This window comes from Lycorma delicatula, chromosome 4 (assembly GCF_047948215.1).
Source record: "Lycorma delicatula isolate Av1 chromosome 4, ASM4794821v1, whole genome shotgun sequence".
NCBI classification, from domain to species: domain Eukaryota; kingdom Metazoa; phylum Arthropoda; class Insecta; order Hemiptera; family Fulgoridae; genus Lycorma; species Lycorma delicatula.
The window spans coordinates 45,341,348-45,365,819 of NC_134458.1; the positions used below are offsets into that span (position 1 = coordinate 45,341,348).

At 27.7% G+C, this 24,472-nt stretch overlaps 1 protein-coding gene across 3 annotated transcripts in view; it reads left to right on the forward strand.

Annotated features, from left to right (window-relative positions):
* LOC142323339 (zinc metalloproteinase nas-7-like) overlaps positions 1-24,472 on the forward strand; it is a 52,324-nt gene that overhangs the window by 17,444 nt on the left and 10,408 nt on the right. Inside the window, exons 2-4 of one of the 3 annotated variants that reach the window (XM_075362834.1) lie at positions 5,126-5,252; positions 10,237-10,434; positions 23,938-24,117. In XM_075362834.1, coding sequence (XP_075218949.1) covers positions 10,245-10,434; positions 23,938-24,117 — 370 coding nt within the window. In that variant the 5' untranslated portion in view covers positions 5,126-5,252; positions 10,237-10,244. Of the gene's footprint in view, positions 1-5,125; positions 5,253-10,151; positions 10,435-23,937; positions 24,118-24,472 lie in introns of those variants that run through there. The other 2 variants (XM_075362836.1, XM_075362835.1) reach the window with 2 other exon arrangements.

Sequence of the window (24,472 nt, forward strand, 5' to 3'; positions counted from 1 at the left end):
TGTCTTGTAATAACTTAAGTAAGTATGAGCCGATTTAAATAAGTACTTTACTGCAGAATTCTTTGAATCGTCTCCTTTTTCGGATATAAAAAAGAAATGACTCTTCAACCTGTTTGTAAAATAGACGTTTCAGAATGATTAAACAGTATTTTGGAATTTCCTCTAAAGCCATTACTGATCGTGAAAATAAACTGTGTAATTTTTGGAAAGAAAGTTCATAAGAGAATTTACAACAAACTTTTGGTTTAATTGCAAACTATTCTAGAAGATCATTAACATTTTTTTTTAACAAGCACCATCTTGTTACGAAATAAAGTTCTGTGGTTTGTATTGCAGTTGAGGAAGGAATTCCTAGGACTACGCACAAAAGACTCTCTTACACGTTCAACATTGTCTTCGGACACACTCGGTCGTCCTATAAATAAGGAATTCCTTCCCTTCTTCCCTTACAAATACAGCCAGTAGTTTCAAATTGTTTACACCGTATACGAATGTTATTGTCACTCGAGGATCACAAAGAAACTTCAAACGGAACGTACGTTTCACGTACGATTCACACTTTGCAAACTGAAAAACACAGAACGCTTTCTGTTTCTGGGGGGGGGGGGTCTCCATCTTTGCTACTAGCAGTTTCAAGGGGAAGGTACAGGAAACAGTTTATGAGCTTGCACAGAATTAAAATTGTTGGAAGTGCTCTTTCATTTCATGCATAATTAATTAATGTAGGTGAAACTTGAGAAATATTACATAGCTTTAAAATCCCGATATTCATTTTGAAACACAAGTAGTTTTATTTTATCATCCCTAATCATTCTATATGCATGTTGTGTCAGAAGCAAGACTATAGCATAAACGTAACCTACTGAGTTTATGTAAGCTTCATCGTACATATTCAGGCCCGGGTGGTTAATTGGAAACCAAAACATTCTGGTGGCCGAATCGTAGAACCGAGTAACCCTATAGTGTTAAATCCCAAGTGGCATGAGTAGATCATAATATGCTAATCCTCTGCACAGAAATCTTGAACTTTAATCTATCTTTTTTACTCAGCTACGACATCAAGCTACTGTAATCCGTATCATGAAAATTTGTGTTTGGAATCACTTAGTTCATCAGTACAAATTCATAAAAATTTGAACGAATTATTTTTATAATCTGTCTCTTAACAAGTTTTATAAAAAAAACTGTTTTAGTGATTTCAAACTGGTATTAAAGGAAAACATACCAGATATTATTTCATTTACACATTGTTTATCTTTAAGATGTTTTGCTTAAATGGATTACAAAAAAAATGGAAAAATATTAAGTGTACACGATGATTTTTCTACAGCCGTAGTATACATAATACTGTCAAGTGGTACAAATTCTTTATTGTCTTTAAGATGAGGAATGGTTACAGTATCCGGTAATGAGAAGCATGTACAGTCCGGTACTTAGACGTACTTCAGACATTAAACAAACTGTAGAATTTATCATTTAGTTAAACTTCTATTCGATTCCTGTATCAACATTTTATAACAAGTCATTGCCTTCGCTAAATCCACTAATATTAACGTAATATATACTAGTATAAATTTTAAGCGTTTAATTATATAATAAGTTACATTTGACGTGTATTGTATATCATTTATAATTTTAGTTTAAAAAATTTTTATCTCATTTTTCAAATGAGATAAAACTAGTTTAATTTTTTGTTTTTTCACTCACGTACGAGAAAAATACACTAAAACTTTCTTCTATACTCTTTTACTCTTTTTTATATAATATAAAAATGAAAGTTTAAATTATTTTGTTGTGCGTCGAGAATGAAAATAACTTTAAGCTGTTGTTATTCCTGAAGTTATATTAGAAGACTGAATATTTGAAGCATAATGAAAAAAATTGCGAGAATATTTTCTCTGTTGAACAATTTATTATGTTTGAAATTGTACATGCTGTTTATTTTCAAATATAACCTACTTCAAATACAAAATGGGGAGTTGTTATTGTTTATTAACATTTTAAAAAACCGTATTGTACATGAATAAATTCTGAAAATTAGAAGCTTTAATATAAAATTGTTTAAATTTGCTTTGATAAGATAGATCAATTTAAAGTCAAGCTTCAACCATGCATTATATACCACGAAATTATGACGGATATGATAGCAGACAATTCAGTGCAAGTAACTGGCATTACGCATCCATCAGGTATGATAGTGACGTCCTAATCAGTAAACATTAGGATTCGCCGAACAAAAATTAATGTTTTTGGGTTTTGTGAGCATTACTGTGCCCTTTGTACACAGTTGGCTGGTATTCTGATCTCTTAATATTGTTATTTACGCCCATTGACTATATATGAGAAGAGTGGATGAAAAAATTCGAGTGGGATTATTAAAAATTATAATCTACGATTTAGTATTTTATTATTATCTTAGTATTTATTATAATCTATTATGTAATAAAGAAAAATTGGTTTATTTGATATTTTTGAATACTTTCATAATGAATTCGGAAAATTTATTAAAAAGTTATATGAACAAAGTAAAATAATATACTCGTACTGTTATGAAAAAAAGTCTCATTAATATCTTTTATTAATACTAGAATCGTAATTTTAAAATGAAATTTACACTTGTATCTATTTCATCTATTTATCTGTTTAATTTTCAAACCTAAAACAAATAAAAAAAAACTTAAAACAAAAAAAAACCATTGAAATATATAAATAAATCTCAGGAAAAATAGCACTCAAAATGAAAAAAATTGGATGCGACTTATAGCTTTCAGAACAACAGACAAAACAAATCATTACATCAAAACAAGATTAAAAGCTAAGGCAACCATCATACAGGCAACATTTATCGACAATCTCATAGACAAGATTTTCAAAAACTTTTCTGTATTTTCGGTCCGGAGTCTATAGTTTAAAAAATTGGTAGCTCTGTATATAAAGTTAAAAACTTTAAAAAAATGTTTGAAAAATATTTAAAGTAGTAAAAGAAAACATATAAAAACATATTGTAATTTTAAGAGGTGAGGATGATTTTTTGAATATGTTTTTAAATTATATATATGGATTGTAGGTAACAAATTTGTCTTAATAAAGTATTTTTTTAAAATGTTTGAAGAAAATCAAAAAAGGATTTTTGCGCGATATCCTCCACATCCCTAAACAAATTTTGAAAAAAAATTAATACGATCAACGACCCATATGTAGAAATATTTGAGACAAATTTAAAGAAAATCGGTTTGATCAATTTTGAGTTACAAGACTAAAAACAATACGATAACATATACATATACGTTACGTACATATGTTTTTTTTTTTGGTCTAGATGAACTAGTTGGACCCTAAAATGTAAAGATTTCCAAAAAACCCGATACTCCTTTTTTGACATGATCATCATACTTTTCCTTTTAATATAGCTGTTATAGCTATATTCGCCGGTAAAGTAGCGCGCGCGCACACACACACACACACACACACACATGCAATTACCCAACAGCGTTATACTAAATGAACAAACACGATCTTCGACCATATTCTTTATAGGTGTTAGCCAAATTAAAGAAAACTTCTAGCAGCAATATTAGCTGACACCAGTGTAAATACGAAAGCACTAGTCGCTCGCTGAGGATGGTCATGAAATCGACCGAAAATAAGTTTTTAAAAAATCTTGTGTGTAATTTTTTTCGGTGTGTCGTTTACAGAAAATGTAAATTTCAGATTAATTTAATTTTTATATATTAATTAGTTTAGAGCTTGCGTTTTAGATATTTTGATTTATAAATTTTATTATTGTAATTTTACTATTTATATAATAACAAACAAATAAAATTACATATTTGAATTAATTCTGATAAAAAAAAAGACTAAATGATGAAATCACCTGGATTTTAATAGCACAGATATCTAAATAATGTGGGCGTTTATCTCATTTATTCGTCCCTATGACGGCCCATTATAAACTGCTGACGCAGCAACTCTTGACGTGAATTAATGCTAAAACTACCGTCTAATCCAGATAAATACATTATGAAAAAGACTAGTCTTATAATATAACCTGTTCATTTACTTACAGGACTTGTTTCTGAGAATTTTATTCCCACAAGATGAATGATTTAAATATAATAGTGTTGTATATTACTTTTATAACAGTGTACAATTTTTTTTCTTTCTTTTTTTTTAGGATAATTATCCTACTTCATTGAAATACGTAGCAATTTTCTACTATTGCAAAAGAAATATAATTTTCTTCTTTTAAAGAATTGTTATTATGTTTTTTAACTTTGTATATAAATGTACATAAGTTCAGAGCTACATCTTCGTTCCATTGTAGATACGGTACTCTTCAATTTACTACAAATTATTTATGCTGTAATGCGACCAGCAGTCAGCAAGAAACAGCTTAAATGAATGTTTTTTGCGAGGATATAAGATTCAGTGATTTTTTTTCTTAAATTTCTATATTCTCTAATTTCACACCAAAAGTTTTATACGGGATCATATATAGAGTGTATACATCTATTTTTAAACATACATAGAAAAACATGTTAATAAAAATAAAAATTATGTTATAAAATTGAGGTAGGCCGATATAGATGATTGACAATACAAGGTCAGAAGGTCGTACATAATAGTGAGTTGAATGAACCTATAAGGTCCTGTTTTCAACTAGTTTGTTTTGTTATTATTTTATATAAATTACTTTGCATGTTTTATTTGTTAGTGTTGATTTTAGTTCCGTTTAAAAATAAACCCCTACTGTTTTATAATCTTTAAAAATAAATCAGATAATTTGTATTGTAACGTTTATTAGTTATTATTATTTTTTTTTAATCTGGAATCAAATCTTAAAATTGTCTTTACAAAAATAAACTGCCTGGAATTTATGGCACTATCAAAATTTAAATAATTGTATTGAAAAACGGGGTTCTCCGAAAAAAATATGCCATTGAAAAATATAAATATATTATATGCGTAAAATAAAATATCTTCATTCCGTTGAACAGCCGAATTTATCATTTAATTATGACTCACTCGGTTGTCCCTAAAAGCTATGTAGTATTTAATAAACATAACTCGACTTTTTCGTTAAAAATATTTCTTCTGATTTGAAGTTTTTGTTATCTGATTCCAGGTATGACCGACAGTTTGGTGATCGTAAATTAGAAAATAATCTGATTTTCCTCTCAAGTTTATAATAATGAAAGTCTACGACAAGGAATAAAAAAAACGTGTGTAAGGTGTAAATTCTCGTTTAAATTGTAAGTTCAAATTAAACATTTTATTCACGCATCTTTTGTATTAATCTTATCAAAAGTAACTTCTGCAAATGGTGGTTGTTTACATACACCACAATTTATTGTATAGCTTTATTCCTGAAGAAAAGCAACCGTCTTATGTCACGACGTTGTTGCTCGCTCGGAGCTGAACTTTTTTATATTTATAAAAATGCACCGTCGTAATGGCTAAAACTATGAAATAAATACGATAAATAAGTATCGTTAGACTATTAAGAAAAACGTTTTATATTCTCGTGTATAATTATCTCTTATTAAACGTTTCTTCGTGGGACATTATATATATAGAAGAAACGGAAAAACTTTCAGGACATTTTCTACTAGTGAAAATAATAAAAAAAGTTCATATAAACATAGGTCTGGAAACGCTTTGTTTTCAAGTTACGGCTAGCGAAAGATTTCGCCCGGATTTCAGATCTAATAAAAAGAAGCTCTGCTATAATTTTTAGGACCCAAATTAAGGAGTAAAGTTAGTGGTTTCTTATGCAATTTGAGCTGTAAAATGGGATAAAATAAATCCCAGAGCTATCTTAAAAACTACTGGAATAGTTTTTAAGATATCCGACGTAAAACAGAAAATTCGGTGTCAAAAAACAAGTCTTTTTTTAGGTGTGTAGTACAATAGCTTTTTTAAATGACTAATAAATGCGCAAGATTTAGTAACAAAAGTTGTAAAGAATTTAATTATGAGAAAATCAATGTAAATACAGCCGATAAAAAGTAACTAACTTTTAAAAATCGGTTTTTTATTGAAGCAAAACAGACGAAAAATGAACAGAAAATCGTATTATTCTTTCTGTACCTTGTGCATATATATATATATATATATATATATGAACAAAAAAAAGGATCGGGTTTTAATTTTTTATAGTATCTCTTAGATGAGATGTATAGTGTTTTGATTCAATACAAGAAATTAACTCTTGTTAATTTGCTATGTATGTTTAAAAATAGATGATGGTTTAAAAATAGATATATGATCCCGTATACAATGTTTGATGCGAAATTAGAGAATATAACAATAAAAAAAAAATCAATTAATCAAGGTAATAAAAGAGGAAAACGGATAGTTTTATTTGCGCGCATAGCCATATATTGATTCCATAACTTTATAGCGACACTAGCAAAGATGGGGACTCCGAATAGAAAGCCTTTTGTATTTTGCAAATACTAATTCTGAATCTATAGTTACAGTTCAACGTGCGTTCCATAGAAAATTTAATTATAATCCTCAGTGACAATAACATTCGTCGATGGTACAAGTTTGTTTGTCTGTGGAAAGGGAAGAGGACGACCAAGGGTATCTGAAGAAAATGTTGAATAACATTTTAGTGGAAAAGTAAACACATCAACCTTCTAAAACTTTTTCAGTTATAAAATAATAGAAGTTCTAAAATATCAACTGATAAGTTTTAAGTACTTCTGTTTTTTGTACAGTTACATTTTTGGGCATCTTGTGATATAATAAATGTTCGTAGGAATTACCAAGCTGATTTCGTTTACATCAATCATTCTTTCCCTCTCTGGTTCAATAAAATACCAAACTGGTCATCAATATCAAACACTCATTACTTTTACTCATACTCCCTTTTGATATAAAATAATTTGTTTTGAGTTGCTTTAGAAAGTTAGTATGAGTTTTCAGGGTACAAAAATTGGGTATCAGATTATTGTTCTATGTTACAGAACCGGTATTATGAATAATGTTGATTGCATTTAGTAAATTAAAACTTCGAACGTTTCCATACATTTATATTTGTATTTAGTTAACTTTTCTTAAAAGGGTAACTCAACTCAACTCAATTATTTATTCACCTCTAACAAATTTACAGAATCCTCTTCGATATTATGGCTGTGCAGCGTGTAAAGCACTTGGGGTAAAAGTAGTATCGTCTAGAGTTGTTTTATCTCAGAGTTAACAGTGCCTACTACACTATTATTTTCTGTGGTGAATAGTCAGTTGTAGGGCTGAGAATATCATCAGTATTTTGATGGGTTTGGCATGCTATGTAATATTATATTTGTGTCGGTAAAGAAGGCAACGGGAGATTACTTAACTCCGCATTTTCCCGAGAAAGTTTGACAGTGGATATTTATCGTTCTTTAAAGATGAGTATCAGGTCGCTTAAAACCATTATGGTTAAAATATTTTCTCATAAATTCAATTAAAATAGAATTAAAAGATTTCCTTTTAGAGAAGTAACATTATTCTGCTGATACGTTTTTAAATAATATTACTTAGAAAAATCTGAATTTTTTGAATACTTGTTTAACGTGTTCTTAAATATTTTTTAAATCAATCTTCAAGTTTTTATTTTGTTCTGATTTAATTTTCTTACTGTTACATCAGTATTATTTAATATAATTATTATTTTTATAAATTAATATGATTTATAACCGCTTCTCTTTCTATTAATTAATTTTTTACTTTTTGTGCTACTTTGATTAAGATTTTACGGTGTTTTTCATCCTTTGAGGCAAATACTTGAGTAATTACTATTTTTTATTCATGGGAAAGCACGGCTACTACTCATGGTATGATCTCTATAATATATTATGGTGTTCTGTCTGATTAAATTAATTATTAACTTATATCTAAGTCGTTTTAATTTTTACTTCTTGTAGTTCATGTCTCCTCGAATCCTTTTTTTTGTAAACACATCTCTAAATAGACAATTTAAAAAAGACTGTTTCCACTCTAGGGAGTTGGGCTTCGGTTTTAGATGTAAAAAAAATCTTTTTCAGCAAAAGTTGTCTAAAATTCAATTAAAAAAATGTTTTCTTCGATATAATTTGCTAGAATGTATTCCAAAAAATAAATAAAAAAATATTTCCGTCTGAAGATGGTGGAAGACTTCGTTTGAAATTTAATATAAATTTTTCCTGTAAAAGCCGCTAAAAATTTGATTTCTTTTAAGTTTTTATATTATGCATAATTATTTATGAATACATTTTTTATTTAAAATAAAGTATTTAGAACGAGTTTTAATATTCTACGAGTAACGACATAGTCAAGGATTACAATCAGGATTAAGGATCTTCGTCCTCCATATACAGTACGCAGACATACTATACAGGTTAATTTGCTACACGTAAAGCCATAAATTAATAAGTTTATTTTGACCGATACAGTGACAAACCTTCAGTTTTATACACAGCGATCATGAATAATGATACATATTTCCATAACTGATTTAGAGCTAAAAATAAGAAAAATATTTCAATATAGATTACAAAGTACTTTTATTTTTAATTTACAACCCGTGAAATATTTACTCTACTTTACCTGGGTAAAAGTTTCGGCTTGAATTTCAAACACCAATTTCAAATTTTTTAATGAAATTGAAGGTTTGCGATTAGTCTACGTAAAAGAAATTAATTATTTTGGGAAAAAACCTGACCTTCTTATGTATTCATTTAATTCCAAACAATTACGTAAATATATGTCCCTAAAATATTATTTTTACATTTTTATAAAAAGAAAAAATTAAAAATAGTTGTTACGAACTAAGAAATTTACATTTGAAATTGTGAAGTAATTTATTTTTGTTTTAAGGAAATACAGGTAAAATACTTGTCCCAAGTGGCTCGAAATTATTTTCTTAGCTAATACAGAATATCAGATTAAAAAAATCTAAATTCATTAGGTGAAACTGTAAATTATAGTTTTGCATTATAATTATAAATTATTAATCAAACTAATAAAAATGATTATAATTTTATATTAATAAAATTGTATAGCTACAATTTTATACACATTTATTAAACAAATTAATTAAATTTGTTTAATAAATGTGTATCGGAAATTACAACTTTGTTATAAGATTTGCATTAATATTCAAGATTCGAGGAACAAATGTTGACTTATATTAGACACGTATTAATACGTGTAAATACGTTTGAGGCCGTAAAAGAAAAAGATTTCAAGACCTACATTTATATAAAACGTTTTACCTTATTTCTAGGTGTGGAATCAGTTCGCGAAATACATATCTTTCCTCATGAATCATTCTGTATACTTCGAATAATAATTGTAATTTCAGTTATATTTTAACCCCGTTAATTTAATAAATTGAACTCTGTATATAATATCAATAGTGTTGCAATTAGCTTTTAAGGATTCTTATTGGAGATGATAATTTCATGTAGTTGAAAGAAAATTGACGAAATTACTAGATATTCAGAAAATATGAAACTGTACATCGTTCGGATTTTAGATGCGTTACATTATGTTATGATTACGAATATTTTGATTTCCTTATAAGGTTAAGGTTAGAAATTATTGTCTAATCGATCTCCCTTACCATCAAGTATTCCATCGATAGGGTTATTGCAAGGTATTACATTACGATCTCATGTACAGAGTAAAGGTCGTACTCTAGTGTTACAGTAGACGCCTGAAGCGATAACAGGTTGCAATCATTAACGTGTTTTGTAATACTTATGACCCTGTTTTAATTTAATCTTTTTAAACCGTCTATCTAAAGGAAAAAATACATTTATAATTTTAATATTTCATTTCTAGGTAATAAAAATGTAATTAAAAAAAGAAATTTAGGTGTTATAAGAGGGTATAGTATTACGTAAATAATAACAAAACAATCGTAACATTTGTTTGTTTTAATACTTGATTATTATTACTTTTTTTTATTTTTACAAAGTATAATTTCGAGTACTAATGTCATCCGGTGATTAATTTCTGTATACGACAAAAGAAATTCGGTTCGATTCCAGAAACAAATACTATAATTATTATCACACTTCCGATTCTGGGTAATTCGTCAATGCTATCCACTGTCTACTGGAACATGACGATAAATCATTAGTAATTAATACACTCACACCTGCTATTACAAACCGTACTATATCATACTAATCAGCGTACAACGGATGTAGCTTATCGTAGACTCGTGTATATATTAACGCGTCCCCTGTTTACTCTTTCTAGAAATTACGATGGAGTACTCTCGGTCGGTATTAGCGATTTCAACGATCCTGGCAGGTCTTCTTCCTGCCGTTGTTTTGGGCTTTCCTTTTGCGTCCAATATGGTAGAAAACGATGAAGTAGACAGCGATTCAGATGCTATTATGTCGACTCTAATAGAAATCGGAGATAAACTGTTTGGGGAACCGAAACCATCAACAGGTATGATTTTATATATTTTTATAATTAATTTATTAAATAGATAAATCTCAGGATTAGATCTCATTATTAATTCTTAACTATACTTATGATAGAAAGAATTCGAACCGACAGTTTTCGGATTACCGAATAATTCGTATTGTAGAAAGAATCTACTAGTCTCGTAGAAAAAATACATTATTATGGAAATTTTATTTCCATATTTTCAAGTAATTTTTTTTTACTTTATTTCATTAAAAAATTAAAATTAACCTGATTTTTTCATTAATATTTATTTTAACCATTTTCCTAACTGTAATAATAGAAAAAATAATTATGTTGATTGCAAAATATATTATTTTTGAATGTTGGATTTTTTCATTGGTCTTAGAGAACTTTATTTTTGTATTATTTACGAAATATAAAAATAATTTTCATAAAATAAAGGTCCTGGACCAACCGAAACATCTTTTTTAAAATTAAAATTATTATTCTTATTTAATATAAAATTATAAATATAATATGAGCCAAATATAATAAACTAAATGTAATAAATATATTTAAAAAAATTATTTAAGTGGCTGGCTGTTATGGCCATCTTTAATTCAGTCACTGAGATTGTTATAAGTTAAGATTTAAACAGACGTTATGACATAAATTTTGGGAACTTCATTTTTTTTAAAATTTTTGTTCGGTTTTTTTTATCTTAAATGTTTATAATTTTAATCGGCGACCATTATGAATAAAATCATAACAGATATTATTATTTCAATATATTTGATTATATATAATATATAATATAATATATAATAATATATATATATAATATAATATAATATATAATAATATATATAATATATATATATAATATAGCTGTTAACTGATTAGCGACGATGCGTTAACCGTTAACCGTTTTATATATATATATATATATATATATATATATACATACTCGTATACATATTATTTATTATATGACCTTAAAAATACACATTTATACGTATTTTAGTGTGAAGAATAATGCAGTATAAATAATAAAAGTGAAATTATAAATGTAACTGACTATAAAAACATTATTGTATATTACAAAAGAACAAATATTTGCATAATACAATATTTGCAATACAGCTTATATAATACAATACTAAACTCAGAAGAATAAGCTCGTCATGTATCACCACATGAAAAAATCACAGTACATAATATACGTGTGAGTGTGTGTTAATAAAAATATATAGTATTATCAAAATATTTTACAATAACAACTTTACGGTAATCCTTAATAATCATAATAACAATCAGCAAATATAAATGTTATATGCACTGTACACTATAAAAAAATAGTACAATATGATTGACAAACTGTAGTGTTTATTTAGAGCGTACCGCTGTAGACCTGTTTACAAAGTGCTCAGGAGAGATAGTCTTTTATTATAAAAGTTGTACAGTGCTTTTTCTTCAAGTGGTACGATTACGTTATGATTTAATCGTTAATATACATCGACTATCAAACTTATACTGACCAGTTATTATTTATTTTTTAGTTAAACTGATAATTAATTAATTTTACCATAATTTCACAATAATTGCTATGACTAAAAACGATTTTAAAGTAATACAGTAATAAAGTTTAAATATTAAAAGGAACAAATAGAATTGTATGTAACAAAAGTAATACATATTGCTACTGAAAAAAGCGATTTTGAATTGAAATTAAAAAAAGTCGTTTTAAGTAATAAATAATTAAATTAGCGTTTATGGAACTTTATAGAAAGATATCACGTAATTATATTTTTAAAATTTTTGTTCCTAATATGTACATTGCAACCTGTTCAACTAGTGAACAATAAACAACCCCCGCCTCACCGACCAATGAGATGATATGTATGACATGCAAATGAGATGTAGTCTTGTACAGATTCAGGTCGACCATTCCTGAGGTGTGTGGTTAATTGAACCTCAACCACCAAAGTACACCGGTATTCATTGTCTATTATTCAAATCCGTATAAAAGCAACTAACTTTTACTGGGATAAGTACCTGAAAACCTTCGACTTCGAAAATCAGCTGTTAACTGATTAGCGACGATGCGTTAACCGTTAGACCAGCCAGGTGGGCCATCATGGAAAATAAAAAAAAACATTTTAGCGGTCTATTTATCACGATACAATATTATGTTAACGACTAGTGTCATTAGGTTCGTAGAAAAAAGGTTAGTTCATCAAACCGCGGATTTGCTACTTGATAGGCCAACTAATAACGTCGTAACTTATACTAACATTATACTTACATATAATTATATAGAATGTACACCGTGACAAATAATCCCATTATCTATTATAGATAATTACAGAAGAAATTCGTATGATTTTGTAATTTTAAATTTTTAAAGTTAATGGTAATGCACTTTTAATACTGATTATTTATTTTTATCACCGATCGATAATAACTTGTCAAAAAAGAAAAGTAAATAAAGAGATCGTCATTCTGATTGATGTATAAATAATAATACATTATATAGATCAGTTAATTATTATAAATATAAAAATATAAATTATAAGATAAAAAGTAGATGCAATTAAATTCCATAGTTGAATACAAATAAATAAAATAACGTTAAAGTTAATAATTTTAAATATAAAAAAATACTACAAAATAATTCACAATTCAGAAGGCGCTGGTAAAAATTATTTTGAGCAGATATTTATGTACACGTTAAATGGGATGCAGAAAAATCACGTTTTTTTTTAATACATTGACTAAGTAATAATGTTTCTGTAAAAGAAAATGTTTAAATTTTATTTTAAATAAATTGGTGGAAAAAGTTTTTAATCGGTTCGGTAATGCATTGAATCATAATAAGGACCTTTCTCGTAAACCAAATTACTGTGCTGAGTTATACGAAAACGGTTTCTTTGTCTGGTTTGGTATTACTTTTAACAAAGATAGCACATTCATAAATATAAATACAAGGAATTTCATTACTATTTAAAACTAACAAATTTCAAACTTGAATTTCTAAAAAAAGTAATTAATGCAATCTTGATCGTATTTAATGTACCGGTATTAATTTTTAAGAATATATACTGAAATATTTCTAGCATCGATATCATTTTTAAAAGACTTTTCTAAATTTTTTAAACATTTTTAACTTCAAATATTTGTGAATTTCTAAAAAATAATTGTATATGATTATGATACTATTTTATTTAATCTATGTTTATGTGGAATGTTACACTTCTGAAAAAGATTTGATATCTACATCCAATTTTCAGATTGGGAAAAACGCAAATTTTTATTTTAAATAATTTACATTATTAGCTTTCATGTTAGAAATATTGCTGAAAATATTTACTAATTTTAAAACATCTTTTACGGCTTCTTTTGAAAAGAATTGTATTTTTTTCATCTAGTTTTTGTCAAAATATCAATCTAAATTAATTCTATTTTTATGACTTAAAATTTTATATTTTTAAATACAAGTTTTGAATATAATGGAAAAAGATAACGTTATGAAATTATGATACATAATAAACTATTACATGAAAGCAGAAAAAGTTTTGATGAATATTAAAAAAAAATTTCTTCTTATGGGCCGCTCTGAATATTTTCAGCTGCCCTTTACGCGAGTCCCACACTTGCATCATATCATTATTGAAATTCTACAACAAAGCGTGCATAAGCGACTTTTAACTGTTCAACTACGGACGATTATTTGTAAGAGGATCGATCAGGAGCTGTTTTAAGTGGTATACGACAATCGGATAACAATAGAGTATGCACTCTTTATTTAAAGCAGTTTCTCTTTGTAACCCTATACCAGATATCATACCATAGCTGCTTAACTAAAAATTTCTTATCTGGATCGTATCTAATAAAAGTTACTTTCAGGTCAGAATCATATTTAGTTTCCGCTGAAATTTTTATTTAAAAAATAAAAAATAAAATTTGCTTAGCGTTTTAATAAATAAAAAATGTATTTTAAGTGTAATAACTGTTCAAAAGATTCTTAACTGGTAGGATAATTGATTTTTTGTTCCTATCGGAAAAGAACGGATTTTATTTTATTTGATAAACAAGCTAAAATTACAGAAAAAAAAATGAAATACAATAAATAATATTTTTAAAAAAAGTTTGGTTCTGTAGCTTGCATATATAAAATAATATAAAGAATTCTAGAACATTGTGCTCAATTATTTTTTTTGCGTTAATCTAGTTCTATTAAAAAAAGAAAACGTTTCGACTAGCTGAGCATTTCGATTGTTAAATGAATAAGAGTAGACACTACGGAAAAAAATATGTAAAAAAATAAATAATCAATATTAACTGACAAATACATAAGACTGACAAGTACATAAGTACTTAAAATATTTTTTTCGGGATTTTAGGAAAAAAACAAAAAATAAAATAAAAAATCAAACTGTTGAAGCTCTAGCTAGGTAATCTCAATAAAAAGCTTAAATTTACTTGTAAAATATCTAGCCGTTTAAACCTCCAACCCAGAATGTCTCAAATAAATAAAAGTAAACCCCCATAAAATACAAATAAAAAGGTGTGGTAAACGGGGAAAATCTTTAACTATGTTAAAATCAGTTATAAACAGGGTTGGAAAGAGAATATATTTTTTTATTTTAAAATTGTCGTTTGAAAAAAAATCGAAGTTAGATTGTCATCATCCAAGTTTCTGTTATTCACTTATTGTTACTTTTCATAAATGACATGGACATTCTTGAAATCTACTCGATAAATGTACTGTGTAAAGATGAAATAGTACCTAAACAAAATGTTGTAGACTTCAATAACTCACACTGTGGGTGGAGTTTACAAACATTTCTTGAAAAATGTTTGTAGGGTAATTTTTCATGTAGTAATATTTTGAATGACTGACAATGTTCTGTATAAAAAATAGCTAATACGGTTCCCACAAAAATTTAGAAGACTGAATTTTATTTTCATCTATAAAAATCGGGTAAAATGTTTTCGAAGTATCAACGATTTAATAGAAAATGTTATTATTCCAGTTACTGTAGGCAGGTAAATGGTGTAATGTTTTCGTAGCGAGCGCTAACCATATATAATAAAACAAGTTCATAAATTCCTAAAATGCTTTTTTATGTTTTATTTTGAAATACAATTGAAAAAAGGCTTTTATACAGATTTGTGCCGATTATCTGGATTTGTGTCTCTTACTGTTTTTATGGGATAACGCATGAACGACATAACCTAACTTAAACTTGACAAATGAATTTATTTAAACAAAAGATAGGAATTTACAAAATCAGAATCATATTCAATCTAAGTAATTTATCAGAGTTCATTTCCGCTTAACAAACAATTTATTATTAAAAAAAAACAAAAATAAAATTCGGTTCCTTTTTGGTTAAATGATTTCGTTAGATAATAGTAAATTTTTTTTTTTTAATTTCGTTCAGGATACTTTTTAGTAAAAGATTTAAACGCTAAAAATTAAATCTGAAATAGCTTTCCAAGGAAGTTTTTAGGTAGATTTCATAAGAAAGCTACCTATTGTAATGAGTAACATGTTTCAACTTCCGGATTGTTGACATATCTTTGCGTTTAACACCCCCCAGACCCCAAAACCATCGTGAGTTCAAAAGTTTATATATGCATTTATATATATATATATATATATATATATTTCACTTTCTTGTGGACACAATTACTGTTTTACAATTTTACGCCAATCACATTCAAATTGATACATAAAATATAACGACCCAAAATATGGGACGAGTTTGTTAATGGGCAAAATCGGACCATGGGGGTAAATGAGGGGGGCTTTTTGAAAAACAAAATATCGCTATAACTTTCTTATTAATTAAAATATAATTTTTTTTTAAAGTTTCTTAAAACTTTGAATTCTAAATAAGGGCCTAAAACTTATCTAAGTAAAGTTTTTTGATATTACCAACCATTGGCCCAGGAGGTGGAAAAAATGGAGTTTTGAAGATAAAAAAATCTTACCTACCTTAATAGGCACAGTAGTGAATCGGTTTAAAGTGGTCGTCAGTCCTCTAAACATTACCTGAAACTTTTGTCTGAAACAAGTTTTGATATGACCAACCCTTACGGTAAGGGATGACCAAAATATTGCTGGAATTGTAAGAAGGTGGGGCTGGTCGTATGCTAAATATGTGAAACCTTTAATCACATGCAACCGTTGTCGTATTGAGTAAATTTGAAGTTTTTCTTAACTTTAAAGTGGAAATATTTTATATCTCCTACTTAGCACCGGTGCCTACCTCTCCGCCTTCCGGCGTGCCGATGGGATTTTTTTTGCTTTCCAATTTTTATTTTGAACGAGAAACGGATTTTGTCACGGTTATTCTTAGAGTTACCTGAACAGTTATTTTAATGAAAAATTTCAGTCGATAAAAATTGGAATAAAACTTTAAGCAACTGTCACAGAACAATTTTTTTTTGCAATTTAAAATGGTATTTCCTTCTCCTCTATCTGGTGATTAACAGCTTTTTTTTGAATTTTCTATCTGTGGATGCATTAAAAAAAAACTTTTTTTAATGCATCTACAACATCAACAAATAAAATTTTGAAACATTTTCGTATGAAATCTTCTTCCGGGTGGGAAATAAGAACTATCTGGTACGCAGAGAAATACCGCATCGTATTTTTTTTTAAATATAATTTGTAGGAAACGCTTGCTAACTGGTAGATTGGAAAGTAGGCTTACTATAAATAGTTTGAAATACATTCCAGAAACAGGTTTTTTAATTATAATAATTTTTTCATACAGAATAAATGTGACATTTTTTCTGAATTATGCATCAGCACATTCTCTTGAACGTCTGAAAACTTTTACCCATGCTGATAATAACATGTCACGTTCGATGAATTTACGAATTATTTAAAACACTGGGCTGCCTTATTAAAAAATAATAAAATTTTCAAAAATATTTTTAATATCTTACTTGTGAAAGATATTAAAAAAACACTCCAACAAATAAGGGAATGCTACTCTAATGAAACATTGTTTAACAATTACGGTCCATTAGGAGCATGAATTTTTTTAATGTATAATTTAACAAATTTGTAAGTTACCTTGTTAACGAATAAATTTACGTAAACATTAAATCTAAAAGACGTGTTCTTTAAAAAAAAATAAATTAAGCGTATACAATTTTCAACAGGATTAATGATAATATTGTAATTTATATATCTTTACTAAAATGTTAATAAAAATTTAGTTACAATGAGACTTTTCTAGAGGAATAGAAGTTGTAGGAAAAAAGTACTTTAAATTCTTAAATACGATGACGTGTGAACGATTCATTTTTTGTGTTAATAAAAAGAAAACACGTGTAGCTTGTTGTTTAATGTTTTTGTAAATATTAAGCGAGTAATAACTTCGTTAATTGATTATATTAGTATCGAATGGTTTGTGATATGCTATAATTTGTGATATACTACTGAAAGTATATTTTGCGATAATGCATACATAAAAAAAAGTTGTAATCTGTTTGAATCCTAAGGTCGCCCCCCGACTCTAAAAATGAGCACTCTTGACAGAAATTATATAATTAATTCGATCGTTGAAGGAGATATAGGAAAAGACAAAGATGTTTTCGTTAAAATATTACCGCATTGTAGAAAAAAAGAGAGAAGAATAGATAGAAGAAACGGGAACTGCAACCGTTTAAATGGTCCATGTCTAAAAATCTATTTTAGTTACGTATTAATTATAATCTATCAGGGTAGCATGAATATACATTTCAACGACCAGATAAATCTAACAGGTGATTTTATTTTAAATTAAATATTAATATTTTTTTTTAAGTCGCTAGTCATTTAATTGGAGATGCTGTTCTCCATTCTTTTCTGTTATGTTCTAATCTTTTAACCTCAACATAATTCCTACATTATACTTCCTTGGTAATCTGTTTTATCATTTCAAATCTTTTACGTCTCTATAGTTTTTACTCCCTACACGTCTTTCTATTATCAAATTAACAAAATCTGATGTCTTAATATAAAGTCAAACCAACAAATTTTGTCTCAAGTTTCTACCAGAAATTTCTCTCATTTTCTATTTGTCTTAAGATCTTTTCATTTTGTATTTCATCAGTCCGCTTTGTTTTCAGCATCCTTTTGCGACACCAGATTTCAAGGGCCTCGATTCTTTTCCTTTGTGTTTTTTCTGTTGTCCATACGATCGTAATATACTATACTTGACACAGATTTTCAAATTTTTTTCTATTTCTTAGATCCATATCTGATACTAATATAAAAATATTTCGAAATACTATTTATTTTATGATAATAAGGACTAAAAAAATTAAATCAATAATAAATAAATAAATAAATATACAAATTAATGATAAAAACTTAATTGTACCGATGACTCAAGCATATGATATACCGATATTGAGCATACCGAGCTTCAGTTATACCGATGACTCAAGCATTAAATATATTAAATAATTTTACAGTAGTTTTTTTACACCGATTTTTGTATTTATTTTTTGTTTACATATTAAAGTTTTTTTGTGGGTATTAGAAAACGTGTTAGCGAGACCTTTACAAAATGTCTTAGATATTTTTGAAGATAATTTAGCGAAAAATAAAACATTCATTGTACTTCGATTGAATGTACTACATAATTTATATAGTAAATCTGCATTATAAAATAAGAAGCCAATATTATTATTATTATAATATGATATTATACTCGTATATGATTACTATATTATTCTACGTCGAAAATGCCTGCGATGAGAAATCCCGCTTATTCCTAAAACACAAATAACTTAATAGAATTTGAACTGCCTTTAGTTAACTGTCAGAAGAATATGCAGATTAATGAAGATATAATATTCTAAGCATTTGGCACCGTAGGTATAAATACAATTTTATAAATTAAAGTTCCACTTAGCAACAATTTTTAAAAATTGTTGGTAAGTGGAACTTTAATTTATACAATAATTAAGATAGGTGGAAAATTACCAATGTTTAGAGAGAGAGAGAGTGAGAGAGAGGAGAGAGAGAGATATTCGTTTAGTTTTTCTATTACAACCGGAACAGTTTTAAAATTTAAAAAAGGAACACTAGTAAATAGTAGGCCGACATAGTACGCGGACCGCCTACACGTTACCGGTTAAACTGGTGATGCTGTTTGTATGGCGCTAATATACTGGTCTCTTACACCCTTTCAATACTATGCACCTCTCACGGAACAGAGTTGTGTTAATAAGCGTTTTAAATTCACTCAAACATAGATTACTTAATTCATCTTTCAATGAATTAAAAATAATAATTAATCTATACTGTCTAGTCTCATTGTCAATTAATTTAATTTCTCAAGTATGTAGTGTTACACGTCGAGGTCGGTTTGACCTTCGTCGACTATTAATCATTTTAGTAGGAAGTTTATTATTTCCAGCTGTAAGTCGATTTTTTTTGTCGCTTTGCGATCACCCGTGAACTTTATACATGAATATTATCTGTATTATAATTACATTGAATTGTTTATTTATTTGTACATTGAAATTTTTCAGTGTTAAGATTTTTATTTTACAATCTTATCAGACACAGATGATTTTTTTTTATAGTTTTGTATTTTTCGTCTCTTATTATTTGTAAGACAGATATTTAGATTTTAATATGCTAGGTAGCTTTAAAAAATTGATGTAATGGGGTGTTCAATTAATTACAACGGTTTTCTGATTTGTTATGCATTATTTCAAAAACGTTTATGAACAAATAATAACTTTAAAACATTTTTTTAGTCCTAATCTGTAGCTCTTTCTTGTCAGTATTTCTGCAGTAATTTAGTTTTATTTTTCATTCTCTCAAAAACTATTGTTTTAAAGTCCATATGACTAAAACCACTTTTATCTTAAACCTCTTTTTTTGTTAAAACTCTTTTATTGGAAAATTTGTTTTTATTAATTTTCATTTGAATGATACAGAGTTTATATCTCAATAAATTAGCCAGAAAAAAGAAAACATAAAATTAATGGAAAAGGAGTTTCCTTATAAGAATCAAAACAGCTGCTGTCAACAACAATTCCATTTATAACACTGCAGATGAAGGAAGGATCTTATAATTGTTCTGAAAAATCTTGTGGAAACACAAATAAATTTCAAAAAATGAATTTTTTTGTTAATGGTGGTTTTAAAGTTGTCTAATTAACTTGCTTATAGCAGAAAGAAATTGTGAAAGGTGTGTTATTGTGGCAGTATGTAAAATTAAAGGATAACTTAACATATACTGTTTTAACTTTCTGTTAAAAACTTATTTACAACAATAACATTTACAATTAATTTTACATTCTGTTTTAAAATGTTATTTTTTATTACAGTGATACATAACTTTTGATGCAACCATATTAATTTTACTTTAGCTGATTGTTTACCAAAAAATAGCTCTTTGGCTGAATACTATTAAGTTTTCTTCAGAGTTCAACCAAATTTTGTCATGTACTTGGTGAAAAAAATTTGTCTTTTTTATTTAAAGCAGTAAGTATTATTAAAGGACCCTTTTGAATTCACTCATTCATGTCCCTCACTGGGATGACAATCAGATCATTTTATTTCCCTTAGATTATGTTTCACATAATATAAAAAAATTGATCGGTCTGTGCTGATTTTATAGAATTCAATATATCGGTTTAAAATTTATTTCTCACTTTACTAATCAAAGTGATGAAACTGACTTTTTTATATGCAGTGTTAAGTGGTGATAAGTGTCATCAAAAAACCTTGTGATTCATGAAATAAGGTACATTGCAAATATGAATAATGCATTAAATATTAAGGTTTGGTTCATGGTATAGTAAGTAGGTCATTGTTAAAAGATAACTGCATGTATGTTATTATGTTCTTGTAAAGTTGAGATTATTGTTTTCATACAATGGTCTATTGAATACAATATAATTATACTAACTAACTAAAGAATTTTAACTAGGAAACTCTTCAACTAAATTTTGATCAATTCTGTCTAAAAAATGATTCAGCATTAAAAACAAATATTAATTGCTTTGTTACTTATGAATTAACAGATAGAGATGGATTCAGTTTTACGTGTATCCAAAGTGGATAATTAACTATTTGATATCAATACAATGATTTTTACCGCATAAAACATTTAATATAAAATACTGTCAGCCAAAATACAGTGTATCAAAATTTGGTCTGATTAGAACCACAACTTATTTTGAAACTGTAGTATAGAACACATGTAATATGAACAATTTTTTGTTAAAAAAACACTCAAAAAACTATTGGCTTTCTAAATACAAGGTAGTATATTTCCATTAGATTTGTACTGAGCTATTACAAAGTTTCTTTATTAACCTTCATCAGTGGCTTGTCAAAGGAGCTGCACAATAGCCTTCTAAAGATTATGGATATTTTGTAGTTTTTTAAAATTGTTTTAAAAAAAATTGATTCGATACTGTGCCTATTAAGAGAGGTTTTTTGTCTTTGAAACCCCATTTTTTCCACCCCCTGGGCTAATAGTTGGTGATACCAAAAAACTTTACCTAGATAAGTTTTACTTATCCAAAGAATAATAGGAACTTTAAATGAATTCAATATTTTTCGTAACCCATTCAAATCATATGACGCCCAGAGGTCGTCACATGATTTTTTAGCATGTAATTCATATGACAACCTCAGATCCACAATGCTGCAGTGCTCCATATACATCCATATATTTCAGTTTGTAGCTCATAGGTAGCATTGTAATGTATTCTGAAGTGATGTGCTGACATGTGATTTTCGTAAATTTCCCTTTCTAGCCTTGATCACTGCTTCTTATCGAAATAAAATAAACTCTTTGTTCGTAATATTTTGATGACCTGAATAGCCATTATGGTGGAGAAAAAGTTTCATGGTGATGATCAGGAAGAATTGACAAAGTGTTTAGAAAGCGTTCTAAACAGTGATAATGAATGTAGTAATTTTTCTGAAGATGCATCAAAGTTTGAAGAATGTTATAGTGATAGTTCTACTGAATCTAGTGATGAAATTAGTGAGGAAAGCAATGATTTGGAATAAAATTTTACAAAATTTGTGAATCTAGATCAGGCTATTGTTTATATTTCAGAATTTCTGTAGGTGATGATGTGATAAATCCTACTCTTCCTGCCAGTACTAATGTGATCGACATGTGTGAACCATTGTTGGACCGAGGTCACACATTGTTCTTAGATAATTGGTGTTTGTCTCCAGATTATATAGAAGGCTAACAGAGAGAAAAACAAATGTAATTGAAACTGTAAGACATTTTCAGTGAAAAATCTTTATTGGTTGATTTTTTATATATTACTGTGTTTCCCAACATACTGCCATGGGATTTAAATAGGATTTCTAAGTCAGCTGTGTAGGCATTAAAAAATGACATCATTGGGTTAATAAGAAAGTTATAGTGATATTTTGTTTTTTTGAAAAAGCTCCCCATTTCTACCCCCATGGTCTGATTTTACCCATTAACGAACTCGACTGAGATTTTGGATCATTATATTTTATGAATCAATTTGAAAGTGACTGGTGCAAAATTATGGCAGTTATCATGTCCACAAGAAAGTGATATATATATATATGCATATATAAACTTTTAAACTGATGGTGGTTTTGGGGTCTGGGGGATGTGAAACACGAAGATATGTCAAAATTTTCCTGAAGTCGAATCATGGTACCCATTACAATAGGTAGCTTTCTTATGAAATCTACCTAATAGCTATGTCATACGACATACTATAGAGACAAAAAATAGATCATGAAGACAAAAAATAGATCATGAAAACATTCATCAATTAAAATTAAAATCACGCAAAATTGCCAACAATTTTAAGAAAAAAAGTGTTGTTTTGAATTTAAGACTGTCACAAAATATGGTTACATGATATATGTTCAAAAGATAACCAATAAATACAGCAGCCTAGAACAAACAAATGAAACTTTACTAAATATTATATTTGGAAAACTAGATGTACATTCACCCTCAGCTACAAAGAACAACATACAAGCATTACACACATCAACAGAATCAACCTTTGCAAATCAACATATACAAATGGGACACACATAAAAATATATCAGTTGCAATATTCAAATTTTATAAAACCACGTAAAATTCATGATTTTATGCGCTTGAACAGTAGTATAAAATTTATAAAGGTCCTTAAATATAAAAAATTATCAAAATACAGATCAAATATATTATTTGATATCATAATAATTGGGTCTCTTAACAACTTTTAGGTGATAAGCACCTTTAACAATAGCATCATCTGCAACACTTTTAAAGAAGGGACTGGGTTATACTCTTGAAAACATCTTCAGGAAGCATATTTCCAGATATTTTGAAAGTGATTTATGGTTATCTTGAATGTGTTACTAAGTGTTCTCACAATTATCGTTTATATTAGATGCATTTAAACTGTTATTCAGTTGAAAATAATAGCATGCTTGCACTTTAAAGATTAAATATATATCTGTATATTTTAAACAAAAGGTAATATTTTTATTATTACATTTTATTTTAGGTGCAGCAGTTTCACAATGGAATCCTGAAAATTTAGTTAACCCAGAAGAACTGGGTGATTATGCTCAAGGAGATATTTTATTTCGATCCAACAATGAAAGTCTTTCAAGAAACGGACTTAAAGCAACTTCTGCTCGATGGCCAAAAGGAATCATACCGTATGAAATAAGTCCTTATTTTCGTAAGTAAATATATTTTATCATAACTGCATAAAGTAAGTATTACAATGATAATACTACACTACCAATTATATTAATTCAGTTAGTGATAACTCATAATAAGTTACGAAAATAACAGAAAATAAGAATTCCGTTTTTTAAATGCTAATGTTTTATCATGGTGAATCCTACCATGATGAATCTCTCAATCTGAGAGTGCTTGCACAATTGCTGCTCAACATTGATAATAATAACTTGCAATATTTTGAATTAAAATTGAATTAAAGTTGCATTTAGTAATTTATCTAGCATGAGGCAGGCTGCTTAATATTATTATTGACTTTACACGAGTTGTTTAATAAAATTGTTTTATTAAAT